This window comes from Pollicipes pollicipes, unplaced genomic scaffold (genome assembly GCF_011947565.3).
Source record: "Pollicipes pollicipes isolate AB1234 unplaced genomic scaffold, Ppol_2.1 Scaffold_4295;HRSCAF=5057_pilon_pilon_pilon, whole genome shotgun sequence".
Classification (NCBI taxonomy): domain Eukaryota; kingdom Metazoa; phylum Arthropoda; class Thecostraca; order Pollicipedomorpha; family Pollicipedidae; genus Pollicipes; species Pollicipes pollicipes.
The window spans coordinates 22,540,440-22,566,066 of record NW_023596461.1 but is presented as its reverse complement, the minus strand read 5'-3'; the positions used below and the strand labels follow the sequence as shown (position 1 = coordinate 22,566,066).

Genomic DNA, 25,627 nt, shown 5'->3' with positions numbered 1-25,627 from the left:
GCTCGGCCACAGCATCCACCCCTCGTAAGCGGGCTGTATTATCGGGACCCACCACCGTGGCCGGTCCCCAGCCCGGCGACGGCCCACTGGCCATGCGATCACGAGTACAAACGGCGGGCAGACCCACAGCCCTCGGATATGCACAGGCGACGCGCGCCGACGCCCCCGCACGCTGTTAGTGGGCGGCGGCCCGGGCCCAGCGCCGCGTCAGCACGGCCGCTCGCCGCCCGCATCGCCCTCGGGTCTACAGGCACGGCCAGCGGCCACCAGCCACCGACGATCACCATATTAATTAGCATACACGTGCGATCATTGCCGTGGGCACTTACACCACCTGATAATCGGAGAGCCAGGCAAGGTATCTAGCTGCTGTGCACGCCGAGCGAACACATTAATTCCCCCATTAGTCGGCCGGTTTGGCGTTGCGGACGCGCCTGACGGTGCTTCCCGGCCTGTGACGCGCCCAGCCTCGCGGCAGCAGCGGCGTGGCAGTGGAAGCAGGGTTAGCACCAATCACACAACCTTGCGGCAGACTTCACTGGCATCTGCTTTGGCTCATCACTCTCGCGCCGCCATCTGCCATCGTCTCGGAGAAATTCCACTTGGCCGCCGCCCGCGGCTGGCAGCTGGCGCCAAGCAGTCACTATTGGTCCGACATTGGCTTTAGCTCTTTGATTTGCTTTATAAGATAGGCCTTCTCGTCGTTGAACTGTTCGTCCTCACTGCGGTCAGTGTGGAAGCGCGTGAGGAAGTCTACCAGCCGCTCCTGGTTCCGCAGCAAAATGTCCAGGATGGGCTTCGGTTTGTTCGGGTTGGCCACAAACACCTAGAAATGGAGAACGCCACCGTCACCTGACGACCATTTATCTGGTGACTGATGGCGATTAGGAAACGGCAGGCTTCGGGACTGGGCCCCTGGCAGGATCAAACTGCCCTGGATAATCCAACGCAGTCTGATCAGCAAGCGGCGGAGCGACAACCACTCCAGTCAAACATCTTCCCGGCGTACTACCGGCGGAACCTTCCGCTGTGCACACTCGAGGCGCTCCAGGTTCAGTTGATATACAGACCTTTCCTGGGGACTACCCATGGACCCCGGACAGATTTCCCAAATAACGCGCGGAAACCATATATAAGGCACGTTTACAGCAACAGCGTATTGCGGGTCACAAGCCAACAGCAGTGACCTGGCAAACTGGGATCCACTCCAACGCATAACTCGCCTTAAACACGTGGAACGCCTCAAACTGGATGTTCCTGGAGCGCTCCTTGAGCATGTTCATCATGAGCTTCAGGTTCTCCGGGCTGGAGATGTAGCTGGTCATGACGGTGAAGTTGTGCCGGTCGAGCAGCAGCTCGCCCAGCAGCTTCAGTGACTGGCGTCGCGTGACGTAGTTCTCCGAGTGCAGCAGCTGCTTATAGTGCTGCTCAAACACCCGGTCGTAGTTGGTCTCCAGAAACTCCGCGCACATAATCTTGTGCTTCGTCAGCAGCTCCTGCACAGCGGTGAGACAAAATCGGCGCTCTTTAGCGAACAGATTGGCTATGAAAACAAAAGAATATAGCAATTTCAGTGTCAGCTAGACATCATAGCAATGCTGCAAGCAAGGGCAGGAAGTTAGATGACTGCAGTTTGCAACGCTCCAACAGTAGCTAGCGTCATGTGTCTAGGCAGATGAACCATATTTTGCGTGTATGTTCTGAAAAAGAAACAGGTCAAAACTGGAATGGATATACTAAGATAACTAGAAATAAATAACGATAACCAAGAACTAACGATAAGAACTGAAAGCTAACATTTCAGTTATTTCATTCGGCACTACGATAAATCGTTTTGTTCTAACAAACGGCAATCCATTTTCTTGTGTCGCGTTGGTCATGCCCTGTTGATAGGTACATACATGCGCCCGTCATAACCGGCCAACATTTTGGTAAAATAGCTCGGCGTTAGATGACCGCAGCCATCATTTCAAATCCGCCGTCGACAATTTTCGGTCATGTTCCGCCGCAACTTGGAATGACGAGACCTGCCATGTCCATGTCCATGTCCATGTCCATGTGCCATGCCATGTCCATGTCCCATGTCCATGTCCAATGGCCCGCAAAATTTAGTACTGCCGTTTCGTCTGAGGGACTCATTTCACCGCATGCTCGCGTACCTGGTGGTTACGCGATACACGCTTGAGTCCGAGCTATCAACATAAACACGTAAACAACAATAAATACACACACACACACATAAACAAAATAGCCCCTACAGCTCCGCGAATACCGTGTTGTCATCGTCGCGCAGCACAACTGCTACAACCCCGCAACTAGTACAGCTCTCAAAAAGGACATCAAATCGTTGAAAGCTTTCAGTCAAGCAGAGGCCGCCAGTAGACCCTCACTCCGTTCCCCAGCAGTGGCTCTAATACAATGAGTCAACTGCTTCCGTCGTGGCACCCCCGCTCCTCGTGACGCAGTCCGGCCGCCCACCGTTGCCAGCCGGGCCGGCCAGTCACACCAGACGCGCTTATCGTGGGAGCGAGGGAGCAAGCCCGTCTCGCGCCAGACAGCGTCGGGGGTGCTCACTGTCGGCCGAGCTGGCGCGATAGTAGGCCCAGCTGGCGCGACAGTAGGCCCGGCTGGCGCTACAGCCGGCCCAGCTGGCGCGACGGCAGGCCCAGGCCCAGCTGGCGCGACAGCAGGCCCAGCTGGCGCGACAGTAGGCCCAGCTGGCGCTACAGCAGACCCAGCTGGCGCTACAGCCGGTCGCGCCAGCCGCCAACTGGCGCCGCGCACCAGTCACACAGTACCAGGAGGTACAGGGAGGCCGGCATATGATGACTGTGCCGCCTCCGCTCACACAGACCGGGCGCACAACAGCTGCAGCACATTCACCACTTTCAGCTGTCTCTAGCCCGCAAAAAATAGCAGCGGCGGCGCCGTAGTATGCTGAGTAGGATCATAGCACGAGTTCTTGTTCCATTATGCTGACTGGGAGGAGGGGTGGGGGAGGTCGCATCTAGGGGTCGCACCGCCTACAACCAAGCCCTGGCATACGCCATCAGAACCACCTCTCACCTTGAATGTAGAGAAGGCGTCGGACGCTATGTCGAAGGTGGAGACCTCGACGTAGGTGAAGAAGTTGTAGAACTCCTCTGAGTGAAGCATGATCTTGGCGAGCGGCTCATAGCGGGCACACTCCCGCAGCATGCTGCCGCAGTGGAGCGCCACCTCCTGCTGCTCGTACCTGGGGGTGTGGCCGAGCGCACTGCGTCATGCGACCTTGGCCACCGGTGAGCTTCGGGAGAGCACTGGCGCGCGGTGGGCGGAGCAGCCGGCGGCACAAAACGAAACGCGGCTTCCTCGTGGATGGTTCACGCGGACACCTCTGGGAGATTAAGGTTCCTCACCTGACGTGAAGATATAATATCTACGCGGTCGCAACAGCATGATATGGACACTGCCTCCCGCCCGTGTTTCAGTCTGGCTCTAGAGGGCGTTCCTGCTGAAGGCGGGTTGCTGGTGCTCCCGAACGCGACACCCGCAGACGCCAGCGCCGGCCTCGGCCGCCGCGCGGCCGTGTGACCCACCCCTTCATCAGCGTGAAGAGGATCTCGGTCTTAGTGCAGATGTACTCGACGGTGGGCGAGCGACTGCCGATCTGGCGGCGCAGGATGTTGTTGAAGATCTGCGTGGCGTCCTTCTTGCCCTGCGGACGCAGACGGCGCGCCACGCCGGTGGTGTCACGTCACGCCATGGGTCACGGCCGGGTTCGCCGGCAGGGTCACTCGCCAGCGATCGCGGCACATCGCTTACGTGTCCAGCGCCGATGCAACCCCGCCCATGACACCATGCCCGGCAGCATTCATCCACGGCCGACGCACGACTAACGGGTCTGGATCGGCCCACCAGCGGACAGTGCGGGCGAAACGACATTCCGTCGATATCTGCATTCGGCTCCCGCCGAGTCATCTGAACACGCTCAAAGCAAATACACTCCACACAGTGAGAGGTACTTCTGGCGTCCGATATTGCAATGTTTATATGACACTCCAGTTTCTGGTTTTGTTCGTCATGAGACAGCAATATTCTTCTCACCGCCCTACGTTTCACACATCGATATATCTCCGTTGCCATAGGCCGTGACATCTGTGAGTCAGCACTCGTTCCTTAGTAACCCCCCCCCCCCCCCCCTCCCCACGCCACCACCAAACATAGCTCGACACGCGCAATCTGCGATTCCAAACCGGGCCGATGGCGCCCGTCACCACGCACCTCGAAGTCGATCTTGGCCAGGTTCCTGATGAGCATGTACAGTAAGTTGGTGTTGTACATCTCCTGCGCCAGGCTGGCTAGCTGGTGCTCTGACTGCGCCTCCTGGTCCGCCGAGCCGAACAGCATCGTCTTCGCATAGCCCAGATTCTTGCTGACGTCCTCCAGTGCCTGACGAAGGTCGGCGGTCGAGCTGAGTCCACCGTCACACGGGCCAAACATGCGAGCTGAGCCCACCGTCAAAAGGGCCACACATGCGAGCTGAAACTCACCGACACACGGGGCACACATACGAGCTGAGCTCACCACCACACGAGCCACACATGCGAGCTGAACTCACCGACACACGGGCCACACATGCGAGCTGGGCTCGCCGTCGCACAAGCCACACATGCGAGCTGAGCTCACCACCACACGAGCCAGACATGCCAGCTGAGCTCACCGCCGCATAAGCCACACATGCGAGCTCAGCTCACCGTTACGCGAGTCACACAGGCGAGCTGAGCTCACTGCTATAGGAGCCATACGTGATAGTTGCACCAGCTCCCTGCATAGCATGATGGCAAATCGCCGCAGTCTACAGGAGCTTATAACATTTAGTAAACTGCAACCACGTGTCAAGCAATACAACTGCCACCTGAAGTCGTTATTCGGCTAGCAACAGTGATGGGCCATTCATCACATGAAGCCCAAGAGCAGCCAGTCTGGCAACAACATCCCGACGCGACAAGCCAAGGCAAAAACCGCATGACGCAGGCTTGCACGCATCCAAACATCCCACTGCCCGTTATGACATAGGCGTCGCATAGCCCGGCGCACCGGGGCAACGCTGCACGCCCGCCCGTCGGCCCAGCCCACCTTCTCCGTTCTCCTGTCGCCTCTCTCGAGCGTCGCCAGGCCGTCTCGGATGGCACGCACCACATCAGCGGGGTTCTTCTGAGACTTGCCCCACAGCGGCATGGCGGCCCCTTGCTAGTTCTCCCTGAGAACAGCGGCAGGCGACGGTGGGGAGACGGGCGCATGATGACCACCGGGGGCTGGTGTACTGGGCAAAACACGACACTGGCAGAGAAACGCAGGCTTACATCCTTAGGGAATCCACCGAGCCGTGGTGTGTCAAGCAATGCACTCAGAATAATATAGAGCATCCCACATTAAACGTCTGATGGCGTACATAACGTACTACGCCACCCGGCCCATCCTAAATAGCGTAACACATTATATTCAGATAACTCAGCAAAGATCACCCAACGTTCCAGCAGGATATGACTTGAAACGTTGCAGTCCATCACCACCACACGAGGCAGATTACTGGCATGACTTTTTCAAAGACGACTGCACTGAGTCCTGTTCAAAATGTCAAAACCGCCACCGTTGTCTTCCCTTGACAAATGTACGATTTTCTATGGGATAAATAGGATACAATGCAACAGGATAAGTCCCTCTCCGAACGATGCTCGACCAAACGATTGGAAGGTTACATTATGTATGTTAAGAATGCAACAAATGCTACGGGGTGGATGAAAGCCAAGCTGAAGAGCGAATGGCTGCGAGTCCGCTGGAGACGCGCAGGCTCGCGTCAACAGGTGCTGCAAGAGACCTCTCGCAGGAAAATGTTTTGGCACCCCCTCTGTGGTTCACCTGCTGAAACATGTCGGGGCGAGCAACGGCAACAGCTGTACGAAGACGGCGCTGCCAGCCTTGCCAGTGGATGCAACCGGCAGGAGTGCGCTGAGACAACCTAGCCGTGCCTCAGCGCTTTCAGGTGCTGGATGGCAGCATGAGAGGTGGAAGCCAACCACAGCAGGTGCACGTGTCGTTCTTAAGCTCGGACACCCCCAGCGTCAAACGACAGGGCGGTGACGACCGTCGCCTTCAAAGGTAGCCGGTTGATGCACGAAAGAACGGCTACATCGCTGACCTGATCCCGCACGGTCGGCTCCGTCCGTCAGCTCCACACATCACTCGGTCACAGCCAGGACGAACAGATGATGCCTGGAAGCTACTCCCGGTGAAGCCACACAGGTCAGACGAGAGCGGCACACGCGGCGTACATCCATGATGACTTTGACTGCAAGGCCGAGGTTGGCGAAAACAGAAGAGCAGAAGCACGCGCTCGGCTTACGACACGCTGCATCTCAACGACCGACCAGTCAGGCCTCAGCGTTGAGGCTGCTCAACCACTGCTGATAGTGACAGCCAAGTGCTTGTCGTCAAGGAGCTTGCTCGACGAACCGTCTGCCCTGGGATGAATCAGCATCCAAGCTGATGTACCAATCGCAGGCATGCGGAAAAATGCACAGAACGAGCCCCAGCAGGAGTCAGTACTGCCGCGAACCGTACCGACCACGGCTCTACGGACGAGGAGACGGGGCTTACGCACCACCCGCGTGTCTGGACGAAAGTTTGTGAGTTGCTGAGCAAGCAGAGCTTTCGGGCCTGCCACCAGACCCACACATCCTCGCGCTCGAGGAGCATGTTCTTTGCACCAAACGTTCAACGCTGGCATACTCAACGTGCCAAGAAGCTTCGTTTTCACAACGTTCCAAGAATCCACTGTTCCCAGAAGTTTTAAGGACGCACCAAGTTCTGAAAGCCGCCACCCGGTCCGACTGCAGCCCTCACGGTCATACGGGCGGTCCGCCCCGCCAGGAAGGAGACAGGTGTCGCACTGCAGATTCTAGCGGAGTTAACCCGGACTGCCCCATCTGGTCAGATTGCTCAGCCAGGTCAGATACGGGCGGCGACGGAGGCGCGCTTAACCCCCTCCATCGGGAGGAGCGCACCATCGCGGTGTGACATCGGTAGCGGGGAGCTGCCGCAGCGTGAGGGCCGAGCTAGCGGAGATGATCTTCCATTCTCCCGACTCAAGGCGTCGGAGGAGGATTTCAGTGCACGCATGCACACCATCCGACCACGTGTGAAATACATCTTCCGTCCAAAACTGCCACAGTGCGGACCACACGCACAGCGAATGCACCTCGCTGAGCAGGTCTGACTCGCCACGGACGGCCCGCTTGATCGAGGAATGGTCACAGCCCTGCGGCGGGCCCCAGGACCTGAGACTGGCCAGTCGGCCAGGCCAGCCGGCCGACCGGCCAGTGACAGCAGCACCACCAACAGTCGCGGATGGGCATGCCCAGCATACAAACAGCCCTGTCCATCGCGTGGCACGCCGTTAGGCAACAGCTCGTGCCAAGCACAACCTGAACTGATGGAACAGTGCTGCCAAATGTGTGCCTGGCAGCGCACTGGCATGCCGTAGTATGAACAGCTAACAGCAACAGAGAGTGCAATTGCTACAGGACTGGAGCCAGGAAGGCGACTCACTGGACTGACCTGGCCAATGACCACTTCTGCTAGGAATGTGGCGGGAGGGGTGGGATGGGGGCTGGAGGGCATCTCTCACCAGCTAACAACCTGTCATGCATCGCCTTGGGATGGCGTATTACAATCACAGTGGCTACAGACATGGTTTTAAAGGGAATTTTCCCAATTTTAGGATATTGAGGCATCAGCTATGATGCAATACGCACATTTCTATCTAATGGTATGCTTTAAGTGCGAAAGACTGCTTTCGATATTATGTTTTTGTAAGTCAGTCACTCCCAGATGGCCATGTCAGAACTGCCTCAGAAGCAGATGAGCTGACTTACTTGTAGCGCCTTAACCTACCGAGAGGTGGCTTATTAACTACGGTGTGTTTGTGGAAACCAAATATCTGTATGAGTGGGTGAGTTGGCCATTTCTTGTGGTAATCTTGTGTATTGTTCGCGATTTTATCGCTTTTATTTGCATTCACATGCTCTTTTACCTGCTTTTCTAAAGTAAACTTTCTCAGCTGTTTGTCATAACTAGTGTCACTACCCAAATTCCCATACTCTGCAGCACAAAACGTGATTAACGTTCAACGCTTGCAATTGATGCACTTATCTGGTTGTGGGCCAATTGCCATCCATTGATGTCATGATCATGCTGGTGTACCTGTCACCAAGCAATTTGATGATTATGTTTTCTTTGACCATGACTGGAAAACAGCTAGTTAGATGGCAGTATGTGTGTAATATTTATATAGTGCCTGGGTGACACACATGCCTGGGTGACCTTTAAATAGTCTGGACTACTGAGTGTGGTTTCCAATCATGTTCATGCCTTTTTGAAATATGTTAAAACCTTTAAGCCTGATACATGCATTTCCCTTCCAGGTGAAATATTAGCACTGAAAGGGTAAATCTACCAAAAAGGATGATTTATTTTCTTAACCACAAAAAGTTCATAACTTTGCAGCAGAGAATAAGATAGAAAATCCAGGCAAAATCATTAACACAAAATGGGTTCCCTTTGAAATGGGCCCCCCATATGAAAATCTACATGTGTTAGTTTGCTTGCATCTTTGCCATTAACATGAAGCCCTACAACCCTTTCACATTGGTTCAGGGGCATCATTGGCTTCAAATGTATGTCACCATATTTACCATTCTTTTGGCAGCTACTTATTATGTTAAATTATTTCCATCTTATTGGAGTCATGAACTACATCTTGCCTCTTGATGAGAATGAGTTAAGTCTATAAAAAGACTGTTGCAAAGAATAATAAGAGTTAGCTACCTGGCACATGCATATATGTACTGAAATATCTTCCTGGATAATAATTTAGTCAACCCATTTGCATAACATAGACTGCTCCTATTGGTCTCAGAAACAGGTGGCAGAACAACAAAATGTACATGCTTTTCAGAGGTACATTTCACACAGTTGATGTCTCTTAAGCTCTAAAACAGAACATGAACAACCAAAATGACAAAGTACTAAGTGTCATAATGACATATAGCAAGTTATATTCATCTGGAATTTTTACTGCATGCCATGCCAAGAATACAGAAAACATTTAATCCTAAGGAGATGCTGCCTAATGCACCTTTCTCCCAATCACTGGGTTAACCCAAGGGGCCTTGCCCCTTGGGTAAGTCTATATGAACCCTAGACCAAGCAGCCTCTGCCATACATTTATGAGTCATGTAATATCACAAAAAGCTGTGCTCATACTTAACATAGGAGCAGCTGTCTGACTTACTCACATGGTAGGATTGGTTGTTTGACAGACTGACCAGATGGTTATTTGGTTATAAAAGGACTGCAATATAAAGACATGCTGGCCCCATTTATGTGTAAAACTTTGATAAGGCCCTAATGACTGCCTACATCCAGGGCAGTTCGCACAATGCATCACATATTTTTTCTCAGCTACACTTCCTTTTGACATGAGGATAGTGAATTTTAATCCACTGATTTCAGTGTCCATCCATGTGTCCAGAATAAGAAGTAATTAGTGTTGCTAGCCCCGTTGGTGGCCAAGACATGGTAACTGGAGTCATTTACAGAGTAGGACTAGTCAGTTCTGTCTGACATATTATCTCAATCTCATGAATCCTATTCCAAGCAGTTACCCTATCTGTAGCATAACTAGCAATGCCAGTGATCCATCTTTCATAGGAACCTGCCACAAAACCTAACTTGGCTGTGATCACAAGTACAGAGGAGCTGCATCGCAATAATCTAGCTGAAGATGACGTACTACAAGCATTTCATAGCTTTGGATCGTCTGCATGAATTATGTGTATCAATACAATGTGAGTCATTCGTTTCACTCATGCATACAATCCCACTCATTATCATGGGAAGGACCCAAACATAAAGTAGCTACATTCATACGCATCGTTACATTTTACAATAAGCTAAGCACAACATAGTAAAGTTGAGCTATCTTACCGAATGGAAGTCCACTTAAATCGCCCACATGTCCTTCGATCCTCTCCTTACTTAGCTGGAAAGCCGATGCAAATTACCCCGCTATTATCTACACACGTCATACATACAGCGCCTCAAAAGCGATGCGGCAAACGACGGCGCATCTCAGAGCCCACGAATCTCAAGATGTTTTGATAAATTTGATATAGAAAAAAACTAAATTTTAGCCCTCTAGGTTCAATTTCTAAATTAAAACATGCATCATTATTTTAAGGACGCCATTTTTTATGCATCATGCTCGAATTGGTGCATGTTGAAAAAGAAACTAGTTGTTCCTTGAACATTTTACAACATAATCTGCCAGATGGATACGATATGAATATACAGCCAAGCTTATCATCAATCTGTACACAAATAGCCAAGGCTTATTATGTTATGTATATGGCTTCTTGACACCTGGCTGTTACTAGAAAATTAATGAAATTCAATACACATTTATGGTTCAAATGCCCCCCCAAAAATGTATGATGCCTATTTAAGAAGTATTGATTTATTACAAGGAAATTATGATAAAGATCATCAATCGCTCTGGCTGGAGCCTGCCAAAGTCTGGGCTAGCCAAGTCCTCAAGCTTGGATCTGGAGAGCTCGTGTTAGCAGGTACCACAGCTATTCTCGACCCAACCCAAAGCCCAGACCCACGATCTGTTCCAGCGACGTTTACCAGCGGAGGGGCGTTGGCGTTTACTCGGTGGGAGCACGTTAGGTAAGGGGTGTTGTGAGCGTGGAATGCACCACCAAGCTTTGAAATGTGAATGAAAGTGTACTTTCACAGGTTTTTCATAACTGCAAATAGAAGCCAAGCGATGTTACCCAAGTGGTAAAAGGCAATATCAGGGTCCAGGCGCAGGTGTTTTGCCAGTGTATGCCCGCGAGCATGCGTCGGGAAAGCAGGTTCATAATGTGCTTTGGAAGGTTCAAGTTTTCGAGAGCTGCATGACTCATGCTTGCATGTAGCTCCCACAGCAAGTGTTTGTAATCTGCATCAAAATGTGGTTCAGAGACTGGGGTGTAGTTTGCTATTTGGTTGGGGGATTTCCTGAACCCATCAAATGCGCCTAAGCCATGATGGGCTTGAGTCATCCATCCCCAATTTTGACAAGAGTGGGCTTAATTTAGGTAGGCCCAATTTGGGTACATATTTTAGGTTTTTTGGGGTGGGTTGCAGCAATTTTCACTGCTCAGCAAGGTATCAAAAATTAATTCACCAGAGAGACATCTATGTGGTTTGGTGCACATAACTGTGCATTATCATGTTCCAAACTAAACCCAGACCAAAATGCACATGGCTGTCAATTTTGGGGGAAAATGCCAGTGGAGTGTTTTTACCTTACACTTCATAATCACATGATAATTTTCAAGAACATTGGCTCTCTATCCCTAAAATTAATGGCATCCATCTTTCAAACTCAGATGTTTTTCAATTCACTGAGTACAGGCAGTTAAGTTTGTGTGTTGATGTTGTTACTTACCTTCAGTGTATTTCTTTCATTTTTGTGGCCTGTTGCTCAAGCCCACCAGCAACTCATTGTGCAAAACTGCACCCTTGGGTGGGCATGAATGTGTTTTCCAGATGCCAAATGTAATATCCCGGAGACCTGACAAAGGGCTTAGCTGGTGAAAGATTGGTTATGCTTATAGTGCCAGATAGAGCATGTGAGAAAATGATCCTACTGCATCTTAGATATACCTGAAGTACCTCCTACAGTTCAACTGCTGTTTCCAATGACTCTGCTGTTTCCAATGACTTAAACTTCAGCTCAACTTGTTTTCCTATAACAGCTGCTCAGTTGCTGCACAAGCCATGGGATATTCTGACAAAACTGTGAAATAAGTACTCATGGAGTTTGGTGTATTATGTAAGTGGTATCCTAAAAGCATCTTGATAAGAATGTATTTTTCCATAAATATGCTATGTGGTTATGTCATTTGTACCCTGGTATGTATGCTGATGGCTATGTTTTCACAAATATTGAATTGGTTTGAGCAGTTTGACTAACATGGAAGTAGCTGCCCAAGCTTGATTGGGTAGCTACAAGTATAGAATTGTCTAAAGCACTTCATGGTCCTAGTATTATTGCTATCAAGCTTTGTTTGCAATGTTGCAGGACATCCAGTTATCAACATGCCTGGGTAAGTGATTTTGTGGTGTAGCTGTGGTAACACTGAGCTAACAGACTTTCAAATTAACCATGCTTAAGAACATAACTCACTGATTCTAACACTAATCTTGGAGCTTAATAGCTTGAGATTATCAGCATCATGCCTTCTATATAAATGTGCTTTTGTTTCTTGAAACCTGGCAGGAATGTGCTGTTCAAATTTTTTGTTGGAAAGCCTCTTTGGACAATGGTGTATGTAGCTTTTTGGCTATTAAAATGATAAAAATCTTATTATGTTATTGGCAGTGAGCCAGGCTGGTTCACCATATCATATGAATGCCCCAAATATATGGTTTCAATAATATATCAGTATAGTTCAAAGAGAGCATTGTTAGCTGTGATCTGCTGTGATGATGAGACAATCTCAATGTCATTAAATTTGCTGGGCCTGACACAAAGCAGTCTGTAACATCTGTGAAAAAGTGCTGTAGCTGGTGAAGTAGCATAATGCCACCTTCAACCATGTCATGTATTTTTGTATACAAATAAATGTCCACAGATGTTTCTACAAAGCCCCTTACCAGCACACTATTGTATATAAAAATGAACTTCATTGTGGCACATCTTTGCTTAAAAGTAAAGTTCAGATCAAACTAAATTATTTTTTTAGTGCATTATGGGGAATCATATTATTGGATGAATTGAAGTGGTGTGTTCTGGCAATAATGCTTGAAACAATGTTTAGTTAACATTTCATACTAGTAAGATGCTGCTATTGATCCACATAATGTTATGTTAACCATGTCATCAACACTTCATTTTATGCTTATTACTTGAAAAGCTTTGGTGTGGTCTCAAAAATCTTCTGCATGAAAAATCTGGACCTATATAGCTGTCACTAATGGTTATGCAAGTTCAGCAGTCTTGTGTATCCCACTTTACACTTTTGGTAGGCTTGTTTTGATTGTTTATTTGGGTGTCATTTGTTGAATGTGTGTCATACTTGGAAACTGTGTGCCAACACATCCAAAAAATGATGCTGCCATTAATAATCAGATCAATGTTTAATGGCAGCCAAAGGCCTACATTGATCTGTGTGCAATTTCCTACCTGCCATTGCTTTAGATCCCTGTAATGCTCAATAAGGTGTTGGAAATTCTAGGAAAGAAGTGACATGACCACTCAAGTTGCCCCCTTCCCTCGCAACATACACTCAAGTTGCCCCTCCCTACACAACATACACTCAAGTTGCCCCCCCCCACAACATACACTTAAGTTGCCCCCTCCCCCACAACATACACTCAAGCTGCCCCCTCCCCCACAACATACACTCAAGTTGCCCCCCCCCCCCCCCCCCATAACAACACTCAAGTTGCCCCTCCCCCACAACATACACCAAATCAAAAATTGCAGTGACATTCTGAATGTCACATATTGCTGTTATGTTGCAGTCATTGTGTTATTTTTAGATTGTGAGCATCGCTTTTGTGCATATATAGATATGCAATAATAGCCAATTGCTTGTACATGGCTGCAATGTTGAGCCAGACACTAGGATGGTATGCTGTTAGTGCCTGCCTTCTGGAGGGTCAGGTGATGGCCGAGGCCAGAACAGACAGTGCCCAGCGCCGGGGCGATGTCCGTTATTCCGCGATAGATGGTGAGCTCAAGGGTCATTTAACGAACACTTCTTAGCGTGGGCACTGATGCCCGAACAATATCGCATCAAGAGGCTCGGACTGAATCTTAAAAAAGGTTGTCATTCAAGTATGATTCTGATGCAGTCACTTAATCACCTTAGTTTCAATGCATCCTTAAGATTGTGCATTGACGTGCACTCGCAATCAGGAAGCTTTGGCCGAACGTGGCATTGTCATAAATCAGATATGGAGTCATGCTTATTTAAGAAGCGGGAAGACCCAGGTCTTACATTGTTGGACCATTGATGTGTCAGCTAGAGATTGGTAGTGTGTGAAACGCACTTTGTGGTTAATTTTGCCCGTGATGTAAATGTTGTCGCATGGTCACAGGTCTTTAACAACTTTAACAACAGTTTTGAGCGTGGCTGCCAGGCTGGTGTTGAGTCGCCACGGCCACGGTCTGCTTGGGACATGGCAACACTGGTCCAACCAGAGAGGATGGAGATTTCGCAAATCAGCCGGAGTGCGTTACGGATAGCTCTAACCAGCTCTTTGAACTGGTCAACCTCGAGCAGATAACTTGTTTTTTGTCAGTCTGATTGCGCCATTGTTTTTGGCATGTCTGGCCATTGTCTTATTTAAGTGGGTCCTTCGATTGGTTCTCATGCTGTTCTGGACACATAGCCGCCCCCCAGATTGTCCTATTGTTCTCGATTAACTCAAGCTATCCGGGTCTACCACATGCGGTCGCATTACTTACTTCGCCAGTTACGTCATTATCTTGAACAGTCAACATACTGCGACAGCCGCTAGGGAAGTGAGTCATCAAGGAACCCGCAGCCTGTGCTGAAGGATGTCATCGCGGTAGTAGTCCATGCTGAACGCACAATGGCGCTTTGTATGCATCGCAGTAAACAGCGCCGACAGCTGCCGCCTGAGTTCGTATGTGTACGTGCGTCCGGCCTTGTCGAGGCGCCGCGCACCAGCCGTCGACAACGGCCGGGCCTGTAGCTCCGGTAAACACCGGCTGCCACCCACCTGTCGGCCTCTGGTCGGCTAGCTGATCTCCATCGCTCGGCGACGGGCACGCGCGCACACACCCCTCGCTCGCCAAGACGCCTCTGCGCGGGCCGGGCGCCGGCGCCTCCTGCAGACGTCGACCTGGGATAAGGCGGGCTGATAGCGTCGTATCAGGCGCCAGCCCCAACCCGCCACACCTCCGGCGGCGGCTATCGCGCTCGGCCGCAGCGCTTGACCATGGAGCGGCCGACGCCTGGCAGCAGTCCGCGCTCGCCGACGGTCGGGCGCGCCCGTCCGCGACGCTCGCCGTCCGCCCGCCGCCGCCGCCCGCCGCCGCCGCCGTCGCCGCCGCCGCTGCGGCCGCCGCGACGTCCGATTGTGCCGCGTCCGGCCGGCGCTGCCGCCGCCGCGGTCGGCGCACATCCGCCGGGCGCGCGGCGTCCGGTCGCGCCGCCCGCCGACGCGGCCGCCGCTCGGGCCGCCCCTGCCGTCGGCGGGCATCAGCAAACAGAGCGCCGCCGAGGAGGCCACGCCGGCGGTGGCACTATCGCCGGCGAGCGCGACGCGTGCCGCTGCGACGCGCGTACGCTTGACGCCCGCTGTTGCCGGCCATCTCGTCCTCGTGCCGCCCAGTGAACGTCCGCTGGCGGCGCGGCAGTTGACGTCAGCGGCTGGGCTCGGACGTCCCGTGCGGCGCGAGGAGACGCGCCCGCCGCCGCCCGCAGTGAGGACGTGACGTGGCTGGGACGCGGACGCCGCGAGTGCGGAGCCGTGAGCGGGACGCGGCCGTCTGTGGCGATCGCGAGCCCAGCCCCCGCGCGATGCCCGCGCCGCGGCTGCACATGGATCAGAGCGACCTGTACCGGCGCCGCTCGCGCCCCGTTCCCCACTGCAGTGACGAGCTGGGCGACTACGCGCACGTAGAGCCGCAGCGCTCGGCCGCCACCACCAGCGCGGGCGGCGCCGGCGGCCGACCGGAGCGCGGCGTGCCCGCCGGAGCCAGGAAGTACGGCACGACACCACGGGCCGCCGGCGGGGGGGGGGGGGGGGGCGGGGGTGCTCACGACCCTGTCGTCACTGTGTGGGCGCCGTCAGTGGTGCAGAGACCCCTGTGAAAGCGAGGTGGCTTTCGGGTGCGATGGGACGAGCAGGCCGAGTTCAGCTCTCGAATGAGTGCTGCCTTGAGAGCTCACTGCTCTGCTGTCGGCCTTTTCCTCGCGCTGATGCCAGTACGCACCCCAGCTCATGTCATGTTCTGTACGCCGCAGCACGGCGCAAAGCACCTGCGTTTTCCTGATGTCACGTGCGGTGCGTCAGTTATGCGTTGCCACGCCGCTGGCCCGGCGCTGTTTTGCGGGAGGGCAAGGCTTTGGTAGAATGTACGGACGCGGTTCTTAGATCATCCCCACCTCCCGCTCTACAGCATGCAGCGCAGCGGTGATTTCGCGGTAGGCGGTGCCTCATGAGTAAGTAGTGGTCGTGGTAGGCCGTCGTTTTACACGGGTGCTCGCTGATGAGTTCGGCGAAGGCTGCTTAGGCGGACTTGCATTGAATCCCTGCACGACGCTGCAGTGGCCGTACCACTGGCGGAGCTGTTTCTGCGCCCATTGTGCCCCCACTGTCATGTGGCAGAGTGACTGTGCCACCGCGGGGCCCGCTGTCTGCGCCGTGAGCTGTCATGCGGCGTTGCAGGGTCACCATGCCGCTGGGGGAGGCGGTCTGCACGCGCTGCGAGGTGGGCTTCGACCCGTCCGAGCAGATCGTCAACTCTGCCGGCGAGCTCTGGCATCCGGACTGCTTCGTCTGCGCCCAGTGCTTCCAGCCGTTCCCCGATGGCGTGTTCTACGAGTTCGAGGGGCGCAAGTACTGCGAGCATGACTTCCAGGTGTTGTTCGCGCCCTGCTGCCAGCAGTGCAGTGAGTACGGCACCGGCCCGCTCGGACGGGGGCGGGGGAGGGGAGGGCGTCTCGTGCTGCGGGAGTCGCGCTCTCGGCCAGCGGGGGTCGGAGAGTGGCGTATTCTGCTGCGGCTGCTGCGCTTTCGGTCACCGCGCCTGCTGTTGGAGGTGTTGGATATCATTGCTTTGGATTTGTGTGTGATGCCAGCTCTTGGGTACGGGTCATGGCCGTCTGTGTCCCCGTTACGGTGAAGTTAGACAGTCTGCCATGCGTTATGCGTGATAAGCTATGAAGTCCAGGACAGGGACTTCATAACATGCATTGGGATGTTGAAAGCCAAGGGGTGGTGGAAACGTGCTTTAGACCTTTCGTCATTTTGCTACATTTGCGGCTGTTTTTGGGCCGAGTCCGGCAAAAAGGCGCAAATCATCATTGGCATGACCACGGAGCTGCCTGTTAACCGATGACGTCACCGCCCGTCCTGTATGACGTCACCGCCACGTGTGACCGCCAGATGAGTTCATCATCGGCCGCGTCATCAAGGCGATGAACGCGAGCTGGCACCCGGCCTGCTTCCGCTGCAACATGTGCAGCAAGGAGCTGGCCGACCTGGGCTTCATCAAGAACGGCAACCAGGCGCTCTGCCACGACTGCAATGCGCGCATCCGCCTGCAGGGCACGGGCCGCTACATGTGCCACAAGTGCCAGTGAGTGGGTGGGCGGGTCGGGGCACGGCGGGCGTCTGGCGGTACTCAGAGGCCGGCCGGTCAGCGGTGACCTCTTGTGGCGTCGTTACCACTGTATTCGCAGACGTCGAATGGGACGTCTGGGCTGCTGTGAGCGGGATTGGGACGCGATGGCTGTGGTGAATGCAGAGCACGCTGGTGGACGCCCGGCAGGATTGTGATGGAACAAAATGTGTAGGACATGTGTGTTCCAAGCTATCGATTCTGATGCATTAGTGAATATGCGTACAATATGTTGCACGGCCGCCGCGCAACTATCTGCGCACAACAGCCGGGGATGTGTACCGGTACTGGTTCGAGCACGGTCCGGTCATGGGCCAGTGGATGCTCTGGGTCCGACTGGAGTGACGCCACCGTGTGTGCTGGTTTGTGTTCCGCTGCGCTCGATTGGTGCGACTCGTGCTGCGTTCTCCAACAGCATCGAGTCGTGATGACGCCTGGTGTAGCGCCTGCCCCTTCGTAGCTTGACATGTCCCTATCTCCGAACAGAGTGGGATGTAGATTGATTCGCGGCTGGAGGTGCCCAGCTTTCCGTGAATGGTAGCCGGAGTGGTGTGGGTCATTCCCAGTGATCCCGTCTGGCAAAAAAAGCCTCTTATTCGTCAGATGCGATCTGGTCATCCTGGCGTTAAAATGCAAGGCAGCGACTTTTTGCTGATTGACCACATCTTTGTTATCGTGTAATCTGGCACCAATTAACCAGACCTTACACAAATTCGTGGCCATGTGTTTGCGCACCTGACCAGTATTTCTCCTATGCCTGGTTAGGGAGACCACCAGACCGGCGACCGGGGGTCTCTGATCGCCCCTGGCGCGCCCTCGGTGTGCGCTGTCTGACGCTCCTGCCGCCCGCAGTGCCGTGGTGGACGGGGAGCCGCTGCGCTTCCGCGGCGAGCTCTACCACCCGTACCACTTCAACTGCAAGGCGTGTGGCATCGAGCTGGACTCACGCGCGCGCGAGGTCAAGTCGCGCGCCGGCTACACGTCCTGTCGAGCTGGTGAGGGGCGGGGCGACGACCACGCCCTGGTCCGTGCCGTGGCGCGGACCGGGTGTCGGCGCCGTGGGGGCCGTCGGTGCTGGCCGTCGCAGGTCTGGGTCCGGCTGCTCATTAGAGAGGTGTTACAGCGTGGAGGACACCACCATAACAGGCCTGTATTATGTGCCTAGATCCGGTTTGGAAGGGGAGGATATTGTCATTCACTAGTTCCCTGCGACTTTGCTTACCCGCGATGGGCCCTTCTATAACACTTTTTCGAATGTCTGTGGGTCTTATAAGTTTTCAGATGAACTTTAAAGTATTTGGGATTATTTACTTCCCATCCTCAGCTGTTGAAGGCCGGATATCTCACCTTGCTATGTAGTTATACCGTCCGACATAGGCCGTGTGACATAGACCACCCGTTAGACTGTCCGGTTGGTGCAGTCAACGGCCCCGCCTCACCGCTGGCGCCCGTGTCCCCAGAACGAGCTGTACTGTCTGCGCTGCCACGACAAGATGGGCATCCCGATATGTGGCGCGTGCCACCGGCCCATCGAGGAGCGAGTGGTCACCGCGCTCGGCAAGAACTGGCACGTGGAGGTGAGGTGTCCGCTGTCACAGTCTGTCACAGCATGTCACACGGGCGGCCGGCCGGCACAGTCTGTCACATTATGTCACAGGGGCGGGCCGGCCGGCACAGCCTCTCACATGATGTCACGCAGGGGCGGGCCAGCCGGCACAGCCTCTCACAGTATGTCACGCAGGGGCGGGCCGGCCGGCACAGCCTCTCACAGTATGTCACACAGGGGCGGGCCGGCCGGCACAGCCTCTCACAGTATGTCACGCAGGGGCGGGCCGGCCGGCACAGCCTCTCACAGTATGTCACACAGGGGCGGGCCGGCCGGCACAGCCTCTCACAGTATGTCACGCAGGGGCGGGCCGGCCGGCGCAGCCTCTCACATTATGTCACGCAGGGGCGGGCCGGCCGGCACAGCCTCTCACATTATGTCACGCAGGGGCGGGCCGGCCGGCACAGCCTCTCACAACGGCTCCGCGCGCTGGCGGTGTGTCACTGGTCGGCGCGCGGCGTCACATTTACGTGCTGCGAGAGGCATGGCCGGGCCTGGCATATAGTGCGACACTAGGTGCGTGGTATGTGTGTTGGCGGTGCTTCCAGCTTTTCCAAGGAAAGGTGCGGTCTCGCCAGCACGTTACGCTGGCGGCTTGGCTCCGGTGACATCGCGTAAAAAAACAGCTGGCTGACGTAGCACGCTTGAGACCTGTGTCCCTGGTGGTGGGCCCGGCAGATGCAATAGAAGGATACCCGCCTGTACACTAGCTGAAACGCTGGCTGACCTTATGCCCCCTTCCGCAGCATTTCGTGTGCGCCAAGTGCGAGAAGCCCTTCCTGGGCCACCGCCATTACGAGAAGAAGGGTCTGGCGTACTGCCGCACCGACTACCACCTGCTCTTCGGAAACATCTGCTTTGTGTGCAACTACGTCGTCGAGGACGAAGGTGAGGTGTCGCGCCGTTGCGTTGTTTATTCACTGCATTGCCTATGGGATGTGTCGCTTAAGATGTCATTATGCCAGTTGGGAAGCTACCATCTGTGCCAAAGTAGGGTTTATGTGCGCTTTACGCACTGCAGGTTGAAGTGCCCGTGACTTGGTTGGTCACATCTTGCTCCAACGACCACATGCATTGAACGCCCCCGGGTGTTCCAATTCCGGGCGCAGCGTGTGGTGTGTTACCATGCCTGTCTCGCGTATGACTCATAGTTGCTGTGCACCCACCATGCTTGGTATCCGACCAATTATGGCGCAGAGCGCTGCTTGTAAGGTAGGTGCCGATCGCTCATTGGGTGCAGTAAGTGGCCTCGGTGCTTCCGTCGGTATCGCCTCCTCTGCCTGTCGCTGACGATGTGCCTGGCGCGCTGTCGGCAGTGGTGCGCTCGCTGAACAAGGCCTGGTGCCCGCATCACTTCGCCTGCAGCGTCTGCGATCAGCCGCTCACGCGCAAGTCCAAGTTCTTCGAGATGGACATGAAACCGGTACGCGGCCGTTCAAGGGGCGGGGGCAACCAGCGATGGGGCTTCAGTTGGTCTCACCCTGTGGTGCATTCATATAGCGCATCTAGCTGGTCGGGTTGGATCGTCAGAGTGCCTTCGTTCGGTGTGCTGGGGATGGCGGGAGTCGGTTATAAAATTTCACGGTCACGACAGATGCACCCCACGCATGTGGGTCTGCGCCGGAAGAGACTTGTGCTAAACTGACAGACTCATCGATGGACTCATTGATATGTGGTAGCTGACGACTCGACGATGCGTGGTAACTGATAGACTCATCGATACGTGGTAACTGACATGCTTATCGCGTGGGTTGACTTCCGCTGCAGTTTACTAACAGTCATGGTGGGTCTATCAACGGCCTCTTGACAGCTTTTTTGAACCAACCTACACGCCTTTCGATGCTCCCTTAGCAGGTGGGGATGGTGTGCAGCCCACCGCCGGGTCCGCGGGGTCTGATTGACCCCGCAACGTCGACGCCTGTGTCGTCTACGGGCCTTGCCCAATGGCTGTGACTGATGCCTGTGACGACTGGTGATGCGTGACGATGCTGGCTGTGGCGCGTGACGATGCTGACTGTGACGTGTGACGATGCTGGCTGTGACGCGTGACGATGCTGGCTGTGACGCGTGACGATGCTAACTGTGACGTGTGACGATGCTGACTGTGACGCGTGACGATGCCGGCTGTGACGCGTGACGATGCTAACTGTGACTCGTGACGATGCTGGCTGTGACGCGTGACGATGCTAACTGTGACGCGTGACGATGCTGGCTGTGACGCGTGACGATGCTAGCTGTGACGTGTGACGATGCTGACTGTGACGTGTGACGATGCTGACTGTGATCGCATGTGTTACCATGCGGCAGGTGTGCAAGAAGTGCTACGAGAAGCTGCCGCACGAGCTGCGCCGCCGCCTCAAGCGGCTGCACGAGAGCGAGGTGAGGCGAGACGACCTGTAGAACGGCGGTCCAGTCTGCCACCCAGCCCGCCGCCGGCTAACGCGCCGACGGCGGCTGCTAACAAGTCTCCGGGAGCCGCTAACACGCCGCTGGGAGCTGCTAACACGCCGCCGGGAGCCGCTAACACGTCGCTGGGAGCCGCTAACACGTCACCGGGAGCCGCTAACACGCCGCCGGGAGCTGCTAACGCGACGCCGGGAGCTGCTAACGGGTCATCTGGAGCTCCTAACGCGCCGATCGGACCTGCTAACACCGCGGCGGGAACTGCTAACGTGTCAGCAGGAGCTGCCAATACGCTTTTGGAAACCGCTAACATGCCATCTGGAACTGCTGTGTTGTCATCGAGGGCTCCTAACACTGTTGGGGAAGTCCTACTGTGGCTACCGCCGTGTTGTCCGTCGGGAGGATGCTAACCTCTGTTGGTGTTGTCCTGTTTGGTAACCGACGGTGCTAACCAGCTGTCCGTTGTAGAATTAACTAATGGCGCTTGAGGGCTGGAGTCTGTGCCGTTTTGGTGCGTTTTTGGTGCTTGTGATGCTGTCCGAATCGCATAAATTGGCTGCGTTTTTTATGCGGTTTGTCGAGCTCCTGACGGCGTCCAAGGTTCTCTGCAAGCTACATGGGTCTTTTGGCTAGTGCTGGTAGAGCTTGGTTAGATCGGTATGCTGTAAATAATGCGTCTAGGAAGATAGCGATTTTATTGCGCATGCACCAGCCGTCACGTGTGAGCGGCGTTCGGTTCCTACAGCTAAGCGGGTTAGAAATGTCAGTCCCTTCAGACGGTTTGTCGTGGCGTGCCTCAGTGTACATCATTGTGTACAGAAATTGTCGATGGACCTGCTGTGCAGTGTGGCTCTGATGTTAAAATTCTCCCACATTTATGGCATTTACAACCATCTGTGTTCGCTTGTAGTCCCTATTACGTCCGCGCGGCGGCTAACGCAATGCCCACCTGCCACTACCATGCGTTTTGCGTTAACGAACCGCAGCTCCGGCCTGCAGATATGTAACGCTTGCGTCAGCATTAACCCAAAGCTCGGGATCAGTTGGAGACGTTTGTGACTGGAGTCGCTGGCGCTTGTACATGTTTTGTCCGTGGAGACAGGGCGGCGATGCCGCTGGCAGCCCGTTGCAGAGGCTGGCACAGATGGTGGCATTGGGGAAGGCCATTCGGGCATCAGGCCGATCTCGTCTACTTACTATGGCTTTCTGACGCTGGCTTGTGCATAGCTTAAAGCTTTACTGCGTGCTGAGATGTATTGTCCTGTTTTCAGGAACTGCGTGTGTGTGAAGAGTAATTGGGTATGTGACGGTTGCCCGCCCCCCCCCCCCCCCCCCCCCGTTTGTGTCCTTACCGTGCCAACACTGATCCCAGTTGTCAAGTGCCTCTATGGCTAGTGCCTTTGCTCCCTACGCCATCAAGGGATCGATTCCGTATCTATCCCCGTAGATACGAAATCGATCCCTGCAGTCCATTTCGCGTGTATTTCGCGTGTATTTTTGTATCAAACCCTGTAGCCCATTTCGGGTGTATTTCGCCAGCCTTTGTTGCTTCGTTTCCCCGGCTTAAGCAGTCATGTTCGTCCCCTCCCTGTGCGATAGTCTAACGAGAGCTCGGAGCCGTGCTGGCAGCCGAGTCCGGACGTTGAGGTCGACACTGGACAGCGCCTCTAACGCCGCGTCTTTTGTCAGGGTCCCGGCATGGTTTCCGCCGAGTTCATGGAGGCCGAGTAGTAAGGACCGTCTTGTGCAGATTTGTGTCGAATAACCGACTCACTGGCCCTGCCGATAACGTCGAAATTGACCGCTGCATCTGTCAAGCTGCCGTTCACCCTCACCGTCACCTCCGGCGCATGGAATGGCTCATTCTTGTTACGGGGAAACAAATTGAGACCAAGACTGGATGGCGAGTGCTTTCACGTGAGACCAGCTGTTTACTTTTGAAAAGACAAAAGTTCTCGCGCATCGTCATGTGAATTTTTAAAGTTTTTGATGGTAATGTATGCATGCTGCGGTAAGATCTGATTTGTCGAGTGGTCTCTTCTCCATTTTTCCAGTCTAGACCCATCAGGCGCTGCTGAAAAGGCTTGGGTTGGAATTATTCCGTGAATTGAGATGCATTTCCCATTCGCCTGAGGGACGGCAGCTTGATGGAACATAACGCGGGCTGGTACGGTGGCGGGTTTAATTCATTTGATGTACACATTCGTCAACGATATTTACAACTGACCTGTCGACTAACTAGTTAATGCCCCAGGCAGTCCCACCGGCTGGAAGTGTTTGGTAACCGGAACAAGCAGTGACCGAATAAACGACTAACGGTTTTAACCACAGAATGTGGTCCGTAGTTCAACTAATGGTATATCAGACATTGAAACTAACGCCGCGCCTGTATAGACGGCTGTCAAACTTTTGCTTTATGCTTCGAAAGTCTGCTACCACAGTGTAAGTGGTGTAAACCAGTGCCACCAGAATGAAGAGTGATTGGGCTGCGTACTATCGTCTTCCATGACAGTCAAGCCTGTATCTTTTTGGCCAGGTGCGTCGCTTGCCCGATATGTTGCCCACAGGCTGTCATGTTGGGTGGTGATTCCAAGAACACTGGACTTGACAATGTTAGGCTTTCGGCTCGCCTGTTTTGATTCATACGACAATGGGGGTCCTGTTACTAATCACCTGCCGGGGCAGTTGATATGTCACGGTGCATATTACAAAGGTTGGCCGCGTGCATCGATGTCGTGACGAACGCCAGTTTTGTGACTGGATGTCCGTGGCGGACAATGGGCTCGTACGTTAATGCCTTCGCAAAGTACTGCTCCCGTGTTCCGCCGCGTGTAACGGGCATGGCGTGTATTCCTCGCTGCCCGTGGCGGACAGGGCCTGGTGACATCTCACGACGACACGACACCAGACGAGCCGCACGGCCCGACCCACGTTATGTGCAGACGTCAGTCCATTACCCCAACGCCTCCCATGAATACCGCCAACTGCTACCAGTGCGTGTGCGTGTGCGTGTGTGCGTGACGGGCATCATCGCTGCACCGGGGCGCCCGACCCCGACACCCCGGACGCGCGTGACGAGCAGTCCGTCCGCGAGAAGACCCGTCACGGAGCCGTCCCCTCCGTGCCGGGTCGTGACGGACCGTGTCCCTCCACGGCGCCGTCTGTCACGCGCGTCTCGGCGGCCGGCGCTCTTGCAGAGGGAGATCTCGACGGTGGAGTAGGCCGGCAGCGCCGCCGCCGGTGTCTCCCCGGACAGCCGGCGTGCCGTGGTGGTCATGCAGCGGACCCGCTGCCGGCCTGTCGTCGTCGCCCTGACTGCCGCCGGCCCGTCTGCCACCCGCGCACCGCTGCAACGTCGGCTGTTGTGGGCGACCGTCTGGGCGTTTGGCGCTTGTGTGTCCGCTGGCCTGTACTGGATCGTCCTGGCGTCTGGAATTCGGAGTTGGTTGGGATTATGGATTGCGCAGTCATGTTGGCCATCGCTGCGTTTTTTTTTGGAAAGCGTCTGAAAACTGGCGTGACATCGGTGATGTCTTGTACCGATCATGGATTGATGTTCAGTACTTTGTCGGCCGCCTGCTGCGTCGTGTCTTCCGAAATGTGTTGAAGACCGTTTTTGCCAAATTACTTAAAAAGTACTACTTCCTTGCCAGACGCAGTTTAGTGCTAAGTTATTTGAAATAACTGCATGGGCTGTAGTATAATCAATGTGTGGAAAATACGCAGCGATGATACAAAGAAATGCGTTCGACAATCACCTAATCCGTGAATCTGAGGATTGATTTGCATAGCGAGGATAGCCGCCGCTATGGCCTAGTATTACCATACTGTGAACATACGTGGAAGCGCGCTCTGTGCACGTGCTCCGATCAACCACTTGTTGCGCGTGCCTTGACCCTATTTACATAACGTAGGATGCGAGAACTGCGGGCTCGCCGCCTGGTGCTTGATTCGCCTCAGTCCTTAGCCAATGTGACGTAGAATTAGGTCGCGTGAGTGCTTCCAGTAGTCAGACTGAGAGTGTGACAGATTGCATTGTTAATAACACTTACGCGTCACAGAAAAACAAAACTTTTACCTTGCAGACTACTTTGATAACTGCATGTTGTTTGACAATAAAAACGTGCTTTACTAACGATTGT

General features: G+C 54.1%; 2 protein-coding genes across 10 annotated transcripts; one reads left to right on the top strand and one right to left on the bottom strand.

Moving 5' to 3' along the window:
- Positions 1-19: 19 nt before the first annotated feature.
- On the bottom strand, positions 20-15,051 carry Mo25 (calcium binding protein Mo25). Of its 2 annotated transcripts, none has more exons than XM_037219904.1 (7): positions 14,848-15,051; positions 5,119-5,242; positions 4,264-4,431; positions 3,579-3,697; positions 3,067-3,235; positions 1,224-1,496; positions 20-826 (listed from the first exon to the last, which is right to left on the bottom strand). In XM_037219904.1, exons 2-7 carry the CDS (start codon positions 5,218-5,220, stop codon positions 644-646), a joined length of 1,014 nt encoding a protein of 337 aa, XP_037075799.1. In that variant the 5' UTR covers positions 5,221-5,242; positions 14,848-15,051; the 3' UTR covers positions 20-643. The 2 variants fall into 2 exon arrangements, with proteins under 2 accessions (XP_037075799.1, XP_037075798.1); XM_037219903.1 differs by lacking the exon at positions 14,848-15,051 and adding an exon at positions 10,030-10,149.
- stck (LIM zinc finger domain containing stck) lies at positions 10,649-25,620 on the top strand. Of its 8 annotated transcripts, none has more exons than XM_037219894.1 (11): positions 10,656-10,773; positions 12,176-12,200; positions 16,522-16,745; positions 17,242-17,434; positions 18,329-18,471; positions 18,937-19,053; positions 19,829-19,970; positions 20,399-20,505; positions 21,390-21,461; positions 23,175-23,215; positions 24,671-24,824. In XM_037219894.1, exons 2-11 carry the CDS (start codon positions 12,193-12,195, stop codon positions 24,704-24,706), a joined length of 1,083 nt encoding a protein of 360 aa, XP_037075789.1. In that variant the 5' UTR covers positions 10,656-10,773; positions 12,176-12,192; the 3' UTR covers positions 24,707-24,824. The 8 variants fall into 8 exon arrangements, with proteins under 8 accessions (XP_037075785.1, XP_037075786.1, XP_037075792.1 ...); XM_037219895.1 differs by having other exon boundaries at positions 10,657-10,773; positions 24,683-24,824; XM_037219896.1 differs by lacking the exon at positions 23,175-23,215 and adding an exon at positions 22,757-22,784 and having other exon boundaries at positions 10,657-10,773; positions 24,683-24,702.
- Positions 25,621-25,627: the final 7 nt, after the last annotated feature.

Coding starts and splice junctions, on each gene's coding strand:
- stck (XM_037219890.1), top strand. Junction 19,054..19,828: donor GCAAGAACTGGCACGTGGAG/GTGAGGTGTCCG, acceptor CCCCTTCCGCAG/CATTTCGTGTGCGCCAAGTG. Junction 19,971..20,398: donor CTACGTCGTCGAGGACGAAG/GTGAGGTGTCGC, acceptor CGCTGTCGGCAG/TGGTGCGCTCGCTGAACAAG.
- Mo25 (XM_037219904.1), bottom strand. CDS start 5,220: ATGCCGCTGTGGGGCAAGTCTCAGAAGAACCCCGCTGATGTGGTGCGT. Junction 3,236..3,578: donor CTCTTCACGCTGATGAAGGG/GTGGGTCACACG, acceptor CCACACCCCCAG/GTACGAGCAGCAGGAGGTGG. Junction 1,497..3,066: donor ACGCCTTCTCTACATTCAAG/GTGAGAGGTGGT, acceptor ACCGCTGTGCAG/GAGCTGCTGACGAAGCACAA.